A 13415-nucleotide genomic window follows, 5' to 3' on the forward strand; every position below is an offset into this window, starting at 1 on the left:
TTTCCATCTTGCCTGTCTTTATTCTTTCCTTTCTGTTTTAACTGGTTGAGGGACATGTTAATAAAAAAGTGGCTTGGATGTTGTGTCCTTAAGTTTCTACAATTTAAATCTGCAGAATTTAAGATGTTAGTAATTTTTACTATTTTTTTTTTGTATTCAAACAAACTGAATAAGTATCGTTTGATGCCACATTTGTTTATTATTAGTAACTAGTCTTTTTTTTTCCATTGTTGTGCCCTCTTCAGCCTCTCCACAAAAGAGTGTGGATCAAAGAAGTATAATTTCAGCTCCCTCTGCTCCTATAGGCTTAGCACCAGTTGTCAATGGAGAATCCAATAGCCTAACATCATCAGTTCCTTATCCTGTTGCTTCTCTGGTTTCTCAGAATGAAAGTGAAAATGAAGGCCATCTAAATCCAACGGAAAAACTCCAGTAAGACACTTTTACTTATATTGTTACAAAGATTGGAATTGGATAATGGGGATAAATTCTGGGATTTTTAAATTTTTTTATTGGTGGTTGAAAGTCCTGAAAAAACTGAACTTACTTAATATGCTAAACATTCTTAAGTGATATGATGGTAGAAGTGTGTGTGGTATATGGGCAGCCTTTGAATTGTCCAGGAGATATGTGACATTGTAATACAAGTAATTTCTGTGAGGTAATGCATTCCCATTTCCAAATAAAGATTTGGAAATGGATGGACTACAGTTAAAAGAGTTCTATTAGGTTGGTGCAAAAGTAATTGTGGTTTTTGGAATTATTTTTAACCTTTTAAACCGCAATTACTTTTGCACCAGCCTACTGTATTCCAATGGTTTAGAACCCAGGCTTTAGAGTAGTCAGACAGCTCTGAAATTGTATCTTTCAAGACTGTGACTGTGGATAAATAACTTACTTGCATTAGTCTCTGTTCCTTCATCCGTAAAATAGGCATAATAATGTACCTGTTCATAAAGGTGTTTTAAGGATTAAAAACCATGGGCATACCTCCGGGCACTTACTAAAAAGACTCAGAAGACTTTCTTGTTATTTTTGGTAAACACTATATATTCTCTATGTTACAGACACATCAGGAACCTTCTGTAAATGCTCAGTAATGCCTGCATGCCTGAGTTGTCTGAGAGCTAGCATTCAAATTGAGTATTTTATGCTTTTCATTTTTGATACATATTAAGAAACCTAGGAATATTTTTGACATTGAGTTCTAAGCTTTTAACATTTATACTACTTAATGAAAGTAGTGAACACTCAAGGTGAACACTTGAAACAGGTTTTCTTATGCTTTTGTCCCTAACACAACATAAGAAAATAAAGTGATGAGATTTTGAGGAAGCTGTACTTGAGATTAAATTCTTTATAGTCACACCCCTGGTTATTTAACTAGGTTTACATTTTGCTTGTGCTGGCTGCTATTATATGAAAATAATGCTTGCTTTACTTTGTTACTTTTTTTTTTTTTTGAGCAATCTGTTTTATTATACAACTCTATGACCAGAAAATGAACAGAAATACACAATATACTTACCTGTACATGTAAACCTATTGTTTATCAGGAAGTTAAATGAAGTTCGAAAAAGATTGAATGAACTAAGAGAATTAGTTCATTATTATGAACAAACATCAGATATGATGACAGATGCTGTAAATGAAAATACAAAAGATGAAGAAACTGAAGAGTCAGAATACGATTCTGAGCATGAAAATTCTGAGCCTGTTATTAACATTCGGTAAGAACTTTTTTAAAGTTTGTTTTTCTAATATATTTATCCTACCATAATACTTTTAATATGGAACCAAAGAAACCTCAGTAGAGTACTGACTATTTGCCTTTTATTTAAACTTTTCTCCTATAAATCTGCTGTTTCGGTCAGTGTAATTTCACTTGCCCTGTAAAGAAAAACATAGAGAAATATTGAATACAGTAATTTAGTAAATTTGCTATTAGATCAAATGCAAGTAAATTATAAGAAGTATCTAATTTAGCATTTTCCTACCTCTTTATTTTTAGGTATAATTTTGATTTTTTCAGATGTTTTTCTTAAATTTCTAAACAGCAAAATTAATGAAAAGCACAAGCCAGTTATTCATGGTATGAATTTAAATGGGGAAATAGCCAATTATGTTCATAGTTTATTATTTTATTAATAATTCTAAAACTTTGATTTTTATTACTTTTATTACCTAAAATAACTTCAGGCTGTTTTCTTTCTTTTAGAAATCCACAAGTAGCTGCCACCTGGAATGAAGTAAATAGTAATTCTAATGCACAGTGTGTTTCTAATAATAGAGATGGCAGATCAGTTAATTCTAATTGTGAAATTAACAACAGATCTGCTGCCAACATAAGGGCTTTAAACATGCCTCCTTCTTTAGGTATGATACTACGAATATGACTGTATTCACAGAAATTTTTGCCATATTCTTGGGAAGTGTATTTTCTTTCATTAATGCTCTTGAGTTTATTAAATTATTGATTTAATGATACATGTTTTCCGCAGATTGTCGATATAATAGAGAAGGAGAACAGGGGATTCATGTTGCACAAGGTGAAGATGATGACGAGGAGGAGGAAGAAGAAGCAGAAGATGATGGAGTCAGTGGAGCTTCCTTATCTAGTCATAGGAGCAGTATGGTTGACGAGGCTCCAGAAGATGCTGAGTTTGAACAGAAGATCAATAGACTTATGGCTGCAAAACAGAAACTTAGACAGTTACAAGATCTTGTTGCTATGGTACAGGTAACTACTACTGGGTTTTTTAAAAAACTGTCACATAGTACGTTCTTACAAGGTAAAATTTATGTGTTTGATAATTATTAGTGTAATTTTACTAGTACACATTTATGTGTTGAGTTCTTACCATATTCCAGGTTTAAGTGCTTAATACTTTACATGCCATATATCAGACATGAGCAAACTTTTTTATTAAAGGCAGGTTAGTAAATATTGTAGGCTTTGTAGGCCATACAGTCTCCATCACAACTACTCAATGCAAAATCAGCCGTATATGATACATATAAACAAATGAGCATGGCTGTGTTTCAATATAACTTTATTACAAACACAGGTTTGTTTCTTTTTTGCTGGAGACCTCAGTCTTTATTTTTTTAAATTTATTTTTCAATTACAATCTAATTTTTCACTATTTAGAAAGAATGCTCCAATGAACATTATTGCAAAAGCCTCTTTTGTATTTGTGTTTCTCAAGGGCAGATATGAAGAAGTGAAATTGCTGTGTCAGAGTTTATGCACATTTTAATTTTAATGGTAACTGCTTAATGCTCTCCATGTGACGGTATTGTTGATCTAAGCAGTGGTGTATGAGTCCATTTTCCCATACCTTGATTACATTTTATTATGTAGATATAATGTGGCTCGTTTAATCAGTACTGAAATTGGCTTTTGGCTTTTTCCAACTTTTCCCTATTATAAGAAGGGCTTTTGTTATACACACGTATAGAAACACATACATGTTTTTGCTTATGTATTCAAAGTATATCTGAAGGATATATAAACATAACATTGGTTACCTATGGAGAATGGAGAGAAGTAGGGGACCTTTTTAAATGTCTTACTTTTTGAACTTTGATCATAGTACTGCCACTTAAAAAAATTAAAACAGCTTCTAAAACAAATAGTAATAGGTTGTGCTATCTTGAACATCATTGTACTTGTTACTTTTCCATTTTCTTTAAGATTCCTTTCTTTAGATGTATTACCCAATATGGGAATAATAGATCAGAAATGATGAATAACTTAGTGGCTTACAGATGAATCAGCTTAATTTCAGGCCTGTATTTAATGGAAATCTTTTGCTTTAGGGAGTGTCTTAAGACTGCATATGAATGAAACTGCAAGCCAGAGGGATTAAGGGATCTCTTCCTGAAAGAGAGTTGTTAAAAAAATAATTGATGAGTTTTACTCATTGTATTAAGAGTAGTCTTTTTCTTGTACCTTATATATATCCTGTTTCCCAAGAGACTCAGCAGAGGGTGTAAACAGTTATATAGTTATCATGATTATACAAAGCTGTTACTATTCTTGGTTAGATTAGCTTAGACAATTTCCGTGGCCCTTATGAAACCTTATGTGTCCTAGAAGTCTCCAGGTATCTATCTCTTTTAGTTCCTTAGTCTGTGATCTGTATCAATATAATAATTCTTTAGTCAATCACTTAGTGTTGGAGATTATGTCATTTCAGTTGTTTAGGCACCCTTATACTATCGTCTGAAACTTCATGCAATGTTGTTTTGTGTCTTGTATCATACTTTAACTTTTCTTCTTTTTATTATATGAAAATGCCTCATGATCTGGCTTCTTTATTCTTGAGTCCCATAGCCATACTAGTAATGAATTATGCTAGTTTTTAGATTGCAGAAACCAGAATAAAACCGTCTACAAACTTACAATTGATTACAGTGTTATAATTAAGAGTCAGTTCTAACTTTTTACAGTTTTATTAGAATGATATTTCCAAAGGTTACAGTTTTATTTGAGGACTTCAGAGAAAACATGAATGCATAAAATTATGTAGAATTAAATGTTTTTAAGAAAGTGCAGAAGTTCACCCCGAATCCCCTATTTTAATAAGTACGTTGATTTCAGCAGAAGATGAAGGCATGCACTGCAGTTGTTTTCTCGGTACTCATGACAGGTCTGAGATGGTATGTTCTCATTAGTTTCTGTATTGTGAGCTGTTGGCACTTGTTTTGCAAACTAAAGAGCAAGTGAGGAAATGGAAATTTTTAAGTAAGCAAATGAAAATAGATATTGATTATTTAAAATGCTTAATGTAGAAGTTAAATCTTAAGAAAAATTATCTAATACCAAGCGTTGCCAGCTCCAATAGTTTATTTTTTATCTTCATATTTTCTAAAAAACTGTTCTTTACTAGCTCAGATCTGGTCAAGATAAGAAAAGGCAACTTAGTATTTGTCGTTACTGAGTAATGGGCAGGTCAAATTTTAAATGTACTGTTTTTATAGTTTTAGCACTTCATTCCTGTCATTGGTAAATAGAGGATGAACTTCATTGTTTTCTAAAAAACACTCACTTTTTCTACTTCTTTAATTTTTGTGTTATGTAAATTTGAGATTAGTGATATATATTAATGTATGAAGTGGATATATCCAGGTCATTTTAATATAATGATGTGATTTTAGGATGATGAAGCAGCAGATGAAGGCGTTATCTCTGCCAGTACTTCAAATTTGGATGATTTCTACCCAGCAGAAGAAGACACCAAACAGAATGCAAATAACTCTAGAGGAAATGCCAATAAAACACAGAAAGATGCTGGAGTAAATGAAAAGGCAAGGTGTGTTAAGCTTATAGCCTTCATTTAAGAAAAATGTCATGCCTGTTAAAGAGAAAGATTAGGTGTACTGTAGTACATCATGCTTAATTCTGTCAGATTTATTGTAATCTACAAATATAATGTCAATTTAATTATAGAGAGAAATTTTATGAGGCTAAACTACAGCAACAACAGAGAGAGCTCAAACAATTGCAGGAAGAAAGAAAAAAACTGATTAAGATTCAAGAGAAAATCCAAGCTTTGCAAAAGGCATGTCCTGACCTTCAGGTAATTAGGAAATTTCTTTCTTTCTATTTGTCTGAAAAGAGATGTTTTAAAACCAGTGCCAGTTGAAAGTACTCTATCTTTTTCTAGTACTGATCTAACGGATTTTTATCTATTTTATGATTAATGAAATGGATGAAGTAATGAAATGGGTTAAGGATATATATTTACAGTGGAAGATAACACATGGGAATTGACTGATTATTTCCATTCTTTCACATGTTGGGCTAGCTAGCTAAAGATTCAGAACATGAGTATATTTAACTATTTATTAAAATATTCTGGTTTGAACTTAGCAATTAAGGGACTAGCATTTCCATCTTTTATTGGCCTAAATTTATAGTAAAGCTCTTAAGCCATCATGCGCTAAGAAATTAAAATACTTTATATGTAGTTGGAATATTGACTGTATATACCTTTGCTTATTAACAGTACTCTAAGCATAGGTCTTTGAGATTGAGCAGAGGATGAGCTATCTTTGACTTTGTCAGGTAGTCAGGAGTAGGGTTAATATGGGAAGGGATTACCAATTCTTTTTGAGATTTTTGTTCCCTTCAGTCAGGTTTTGTTTTCAAGGAAAAGGAAACATATTGAATGATATTTCTAATATAAACTGTTTTTTTCTAGACTCTTACCTTTTCCACTTTATCTAATCCTTTTTTCGTTGTTCCTGATCTAACAATGTCCAGAGGAATATATGCTTGAGTTGCACTGAGTATGTGAAATTTTCCACAACAACATTTTATCCTTCTTGTATCTATTGTGCCTGAAGGTTGGTTAATAACTCATCAACGTTAGCCTGTGTTCTCATCTTTTATTATGTTGGATTTTCTTTGGATCATGATGGAGATTGAGGTCTGGTAATAACAAATTAAATATGTTATAGAACCGTAGAGAAGTAGTAAAATAGCTGCTTTTATGAAATTAACGTAATTGCTTTAATTCCTCATAATGATTTTTATAAATCCTTTTTTAGCTGTCAGCCACTGGTGTGGGTAATTGTCCCACAAAAAAATATATGCCAGCTGTTACTTCAACTCCAGCTGTTAATGAAAATGTAACCAATACAAGCAAATCTGTTTTTGAGCCTGAAGATTGTTCAGTAGTAGATAATGAGGTATTGTATATTATACCGTTGTTCCTGAATCTTAAGTCATATCTTTTTTTTAAATTTACTTTTCAATTACAGTTAACATACAATATTACATTAGTTTCAGGTGTATAACATAGTGACTTGACATTTATATACCTTACAAAGTGATCCTCCTGATAAGTCTAGTACCCATCTGACATCATACATAGTTATTATAATATTGTTAACTATATTCTCTATGCTGTATAAGACACATCTTAAGAAGTGAAACGTTTTTAAATGTGGCATGTTTTGTGTCTTTTAATTGGAAGAAACAGTTTGTTCCAAAAAGTAATTAAGTTAGGATCTTTTCAAAATAGTCTTGATCTTTATTAGCAAATATTTGGAAGAATTACATACGTAAAGGATAGTTGCAGCAAGTAGTAATCATTTCAGTTGCAAAGACCTATCCTTTGGCATTTTATTTATATGTGATTTGTATGAAACATCGTGACTTTCTCTAAATAATTAATGAAGTATATTTGGGCGCTACTTGTTTTCATTAAGAGTTAATAATTGCCTAATTTTTTCTTATTCATCATTAAACTATTCTTTTAACCCTTCATGGGTATCTCAGTGTAAAAAGGATCAGTGAAAGTAGAAGTCTGCTGTAATTGACAGTAGTATTAGCTCATTATTCTTTAAAGTGAAACAAATCCAAATATTTTCGCTAACTTGATTCTGATTTTTAAATTAATAGTTGTGGTCAGAAATGCAAAGACATGAAATGTTAAGGGAAGAGCTGCGGCAGAGAAGAAAGCAGCTTGAAGCTCTGATGGCTGAACATCAGAGGAGGCAAGGTCTAGCTGAAACTGTATCACCAGTGGCTGTTTCACTGAGAAGTGATGGATCTGAGAACCTGTGTACTCCTCAACAAAGTAGAACAGAAAAGTAAGAGAGTGTTTTGTAAATCATTGTTTTAAACATCACCTACCTGAGGCATGTAGGATAGGGCAGTGAGGGTGCTGTTTAAGCATCACCCTTGTGACTCATTTTCACTAAATTGGGCTACTTTCTATTCAGACTTCTCATAGCATCAACTTTCTTTTTTAATTACTAAGAAACTTGATCGAATATTGGTACAGATTTTCTTGAATTAAGTTTTAAGCTTAGGAAAAGAAAATGCTTGATGTTTTGTGGTTCTTTCAGGCCAGAAATAAGCACTTCATTATTTAAATTGAGCATCTGCTGTTTGTAAGGTCTTTCTAAGTATCTTAAAACTTTATTATATAACATTTTTAGTTTTTAGGATTTAAGTTTGAAATTTTCACATGAAGAATATTTCTAAAAGAACTGGTCACCAGTAAGATCAGTTAATCAGTTATCTATACAGAAATACTCAGATCTAAAATTTTGAAATCCAAATTTGTTGTAGCCTAACGTTTTGATATCCTCAGGTGGCATTTCTGGAACATTGCACTGAGTCTTACTCTCTTTCTTCTTCTTAGAAGAACTTTTCCTGTTCTTGAGTCCCCATGTGCATTTATTGATCAGACTATATCTACAGTATTTTATTCTGTTCTGAGTAACACACTTTAACAAAGTTCTTTATTAGCAAAGTACTTTAACAAAATTCTTTAGTTTTGATAAGCATCTAGGTTTCAGAACCATGGGTCTAGAATTGTGCTTTCTAATATGGCAGCCATTAGATAATAGATGACTCAGTTAAAATTAAATAAAATTAAAAATTCATTTTCTCAGTCACACCAGCCACATTTTAGTGCTCATGTACCTAGTGGCTAGTTTATTGAACAGCACAGATACAGATCATCCCTACTATTGTAGAAAGTTCTGTTGGACAGCTCTGATCTAGAAAACTGTCACTAAAGGAAAAGTTAAAAGTTGAGGGGGTTTAGTGTAGGATGAAAGTTCCAGGGGATATTATTACTATTTTAATTTATTTGCAGAATTGTTTTGTGGAAGGCAGAGTAAGCATTCTATAACTGCAAGGGGAGAGTACTACCCATCTCATAGTACTATGATTAAATAAAATTTTATATACACATACACGCATATATTTATATTAGGTATAATGTCTGGCACACAGTAGGTGGTGAAGTATTTAGCTCATCTGCAGAATGATCTCGTGGTTTTTATCTCTTAATCTCTAGAACAATGGCAACTTGGGGAGGTTCTACCCAGTGTGCACTAGATGAAGAAGGAGATGAAGATGGTTACCTTTCTGAAGGAATTATTCGGACAGATGAAGAGGAAGAGGAAGAAGAGCAAGATACCAATTCAAATGATAACTTTTCTGTGTATCCTCCTAACAGCGTGAATCATAACTCATACAGTGTAAAGGAAACTAATAATAGGTTAGTTTCACGTTTTTTTTGCTTGATTTAAAGAGTCTCAGGTCTTTCTGACACCAAGCAATTTTTTGATTCTCTGAGTCAACTGGGTGTCCTACAATTTAGTTCAATTCTGACGCTAAGTATGTGGAGTTAGGGCAGACCCCAGCAGTTAAGGGGCTCAGTCCCACAAGACTGCCCTCACTTCAGATGCCAGTCATAAGACCCAAGTCCCCAGGGTGTTCACACTTCTGTCTGACCTGTATATAAATTCGGGGGTTCCCATAACCCCTCTTCAGGTTCCATAATTTGCTAAGACAACTCACAGAACTCAGGAAAACGCTCATGTTTACTGGTTTATTATAAAGGATACAGCTCAGGAACAGCCAAATGGAAGGGATGCGTAGGGCAAGGTTTGGATGGGAGAGGGGGTGCAGTGCTTTCAGGCCCTCTGTGGGCGCACCACCCTCCCAGCACTTCAGTGTGTTCACCAACCAGAAGCTGTCTTAACCACTGCCTTGTTTAGGGGTTTTATGGAAGTTTCATTACATCCACACAATTGATTAAATCATTGGCCATAAGTGATTAAACTCAACCTCTGGCCCATATCCTACCCTCCTTGGAGTTTGGGGAGTGGAGCTGAAAGTCCCAACCCCTCTAATCACCAGGTTGGTTTTTCTGGCGACCAGCCTCCATCATGAAGCTAGTCAGGGTCTTTCAATAGTCATTAGTATAAACTCTAGTGTGGTTGAAAGGGGCTCATTATGAATCACAAAAGATACTCAAGAATTGCCAAGAGTTTTAGAAGTTCTGCTGGAAATCTGGGACAAAGACCAAATGTATTTTGTATTATACCACATGAGTGTTGCAGAGATGCATCCTAGCTAGACTGGATCAAGATTCATAAGCTTTGAGCTTTGCTCCTGTTTTGGGGAGTTTACAAAAAATTTAAAAATCGTAGATAGTGAAAAAGGCCTGTAACAAAGGTATTCATTGCATTGTTTTTTATAACTGAAAAATGTTTCATGAATAAAAGCTGGTAGAGTAGTTCCGGTTGATGTAATGTGGCTAAGCTTATACCATGAAGAATGGAAAAAATGCTTATAATATAGTAAATACTTTCATTTTGCAGAATACAGAATTATGTGGATATTTTTGTAAAACAGGAAAAAAGCCTGGAAAAGAATAAAAAATGATAATGGTATAAAGCCAACAGCCTGGAATGTTGACCCCCTTTATTTTCCATACTTTTTGAGTCCTTTGAACTTAGAATACTGGCCTGTAGACCAGGATACTAGGGTTTATTGCCAGATTTTAAAAACCAGATAATTGCATATGATGACCTAGTGCTTTAAATCTTTTGTTAGGTGGAAGAACAGTCGCCCTTTTTCAGCAGATGGAAATTATCGTCCTTTAGCCAAGACAAGACAACAGAATATCAGCATGCAACGTCAGGAAAACCTTCGTTGGGTGTCGGAACTCTCTTATGTAGAAGAGAAAGAACAATGGCAAGAACAAATCAATCAGCTAAAGAAACAACTTGATTTCAGTGTTAATATTTGTCAGACTTTGATGCAAGACCAGCAGGTAAAGTTTGCTATGAAAGTAAATTTTTTTAATCTTGTTTTTTAAGCATTACACAGTTTTCTCAAGTCATCAGTAACTATTACAAATTTTTTTCTTTCCATAGACTCTGTCTTGTCTGCTCCAAACTCTTCTCACGGGTCCTTACAGTGTTATGCCCAGCAATGTTGCATCTCCTCAAGTACATCTTATAATGCACCAGTTGAATCAGTGCTATGCTCAGCTAACATGGCAACAGAATAATGTACAAAGGTAATCTGTTTCTTAGAAGTCATGAGACTGTATAGCAAGGGCTAAAACTGAGCAGCGATTTTACAGTTATATTCTGGGATGAAAGGACCTGAGCCAAATTGCATTTTCAAATATTCTGTCACTTGAGAATTTTATGAGCAATGATTTGCCCAGTATTTCCCTTTAATATTGTGAACTTCACTTTTTAAAAAAATTCATAGTGTTCAACTTTACACTTCGGTGAATTTACATTAGGTGAGTTACATGATGTGTGACTTACACCTTAGTAAATCTGCAAACAAGAAAAACGATGAGTTTCATATAGTTATACCTACTATCTGAGAGAAGTGCTAAATGCAGTTCTTGTTCCAAAGGCCAAGTTATTGAATTAAGTCTGCACGACAAGCAAATATTTCTTGTAGCAGCAGTCTGTTCTGTTGAATTACTTTTTACATATATTCTTTCTGAATGTCCTTCAAATAGATGGTAATATAACTAATTTTTAAATTACCGACTTCTTAAATTTTTATAGGTTGAAACAAATGCTAAATGAACTTATGCGCCAACAAAATCAGCATCCGGAAAAACATGGAAGCAAGGAAAGAGGCAGTAGTAGTGCATCACAACCTCCATCACCCAGTTTATTTTGTCCTTTGAGTTTTCCAGCACAGTCTGTAAATCTTTTTAACATACCTGCGTTTACTAATTTTTCATCATTTGCACCAGGTAAGTGACTGAAAATTTAAAGGGAAAGTAAATACAGAGTGTTTGCGAATATCACTTGTCTGTTACATGGATTTTTATCCCTGTCATTTGGAATGGTAAGAAATGTTTGCAAAGAAAGTTACAAACTCGTTTCTACCTTGATTCTTCATAGTAAAAACTTAAGCTTAGTATGGTTGCTAATAGAATTAAGTAAACTGAATGACTGCTTAGTTTTATAACTTTGAATTGTTTAACAACTACTTATTAAAGAGAAAGGGAATGTACCTATCCAATGACTAGTGTATACCAGGCATTGTGTAAAACACTGAGAGAGTAAAGATGAGTGAGATCATGTTCTAGAGGAGCTTTAAGTCTCCTTAGGAGGGACTTTTAACGCTAGGGAGGAAAGGAGAGAGGGAGGGGGGAGGAAGACACACTACTAAACTAAAGGTAAGTACTCATTTAATTTTATTTAGCTTAGGATTCAGACCTTTTTCTGCACCCATTTTATGCTCGACACTAGATAGATGACTGGGATTCAAAGATGAGTAAGACTAATGCCTTAAGGAATTTCAAGTTTAGTGAGGAAACTGAGTGTCTGTCAGTGCTTAGTGCAGTACCATGAGTACACATGAGGTGAGTGGCCTGTTCTTCCTTCCGTAGGGAAAGAGACCATCAGCAAATGTGTTTTTTCCAGGGGAAAAAAAGTGTTATTTAAGATAAAAAATGAATAGAATTTATTTCCAGGGAGATTAGAAGGGAAGGGGCTTTCTAATTACTGGAACCACTGAAGAGTTACAAAGCAGTGAAACAGTATATCACTTAGGGAATTTAGAGGTCCTTAAGTGTGGCTAGCGTTTAGGGCCTTGAAGGGTAAGAATATTTGATGTGGTTGGAGAACAGCAGAAGCCTTTTGTGCTGTGCAAAGCAGCTTAGACTTCCTGTGGCAGACAGTGGCCCATTGAAGGATTTTGAGCAGGGGGATAGCATGTGAGTTATATTTTAGATGACACTAGTGATAGTGTTGAGAGAGGGAAGGAGCTAAGAGTACGCTGGTGAATAGAAGATAGAAGGCTGTTGCAGTAATAATCAGAATGAAAGCTTGCGGCAGTAGGCAGAGAAAACGGAGTCATTCAAAAGACATTCTGGAGGTAGGATCAGTTAAGTGACTGGCTAGGTAAGGTGAGTCCTGAAGGAGGATTTGCCAGGGATTATAGAAGGATAGAGGTTTGGAAGGGCTTTGTGAATATAAATACAAATAAAAATACCACAGTGTATTATCTTAACAGGATTATAGAAACAATGGCATTAGAAAATTTAACAAACTTTTTATTTCTCAGGTGTCAATTAGTATTGGCAGTAAACCTTTTTTAAATAGGCTTTTAAGTAACAAATAATATAAGAAGTTGCACATGCAGTTCCTTTTCACTGTAATGTGCTTCATACCAGGGCCAACCAACCCTGTGCAGAAACTGTTCATGCTTCACAAACCAGGTCATTTTTATGATGCCTTCCCTGATCCCTTTTCCTCCAAGTTGTTAGTAGGGCCTTGCAAATACCTCTAGTACAACACTATATGGTAAGTGTTTAAGTATATTTTACTTTCCCAATTAAAGTAAAACATAAAGAACATCAGCTTTAGAGTCATTCAGACGCAACATTTAACCTGCTCTTTTATTTACTAGACGTTTTATCTCTAAGCCTGTTTTTTCACTGATGAAATGAATAGAACACCTGTTTCAAATGAATAGAACACCTGTTTCATAGTGTTCTTTTGAACATTCAGCAAAATAATATGTAAAGTCTCTACAATAGAGTCTGGCATCCTGTAATAATTTGATTATCAGGTAGTGTTATTTCTAACTCTTAGCTTTAAGGAAGTGGGATCAT

The 13415-nt window shown here is 34.1% G+C and overlaps 1 protein-coding gene across 26 annotated transcripts in view; it reads left to right on the top strand.

Moving 5' to 3' along the window:
• PCM1 (pericentriolar material 1) overlaps positions 1–13415 on the top strand; it is a 79422-nt gene that overhangs the window by 27400 nt on the left and 38607 nt on the right. For 25 of the 26 annotated variants that reach the window (XM_033104087.1, XM_033104086.1, XM_033104082.1 and 22 more), the window contains 12 exons: positions 246–432; positions 1557–1730; positions 2219–2376; positions 2502–2740; positions 5164–5318; positions 5456–5585; positions 6559–6699; positions 7415–7605; positions 8826–9029; positions 10373–10592; positions 10696–10841; positions 11353–11546. In XM_033104087.1, the coding sequence (XP_032959978.1) occupies positions 246–432; positions 1557–1730; positions 2219–2376; positions 2502–2740; positions 5164–5318; positions 5456–5585; positions 6559–6699; positions 7415–7605; positions 8826–9029; positions 10373–10592; positions 10696–10841; positions 11353–11546 (2139 nt within the window). The remainder of the gene's footprint in view (positions 1–245; positions 433–1556; positions 1731–2218; positions 2377–2501; positions 2741–5163; positions 5319–5455; positions 5586–6558; positions 6700–7414; positions 7606–8825; positions 9030–10372; positions 10593–10695; positions 10842–11352; positions 11547–13415) is intronic. The other variant, XM_033104083.1, reaches the window with a different exon arrangement.

The sequence above is a fragment of the Rhinolophus ferrumequinum genome, chromosome 4 (assembly GCF_004115265.2).
Source record: "Rhinolophus ferrumequinum isolate MPI-CBG mRhiFer1 chromosome 4, mRhiFer1_v1.p, whole genome shotgun sequence".
Lineage (NCBI taxonomy): Eukaryota > Metazoa > Chordata > Mammalia > Chiroptera > Rhinolophidae > Rhinolophus > Rhinolophus ferrumequinum.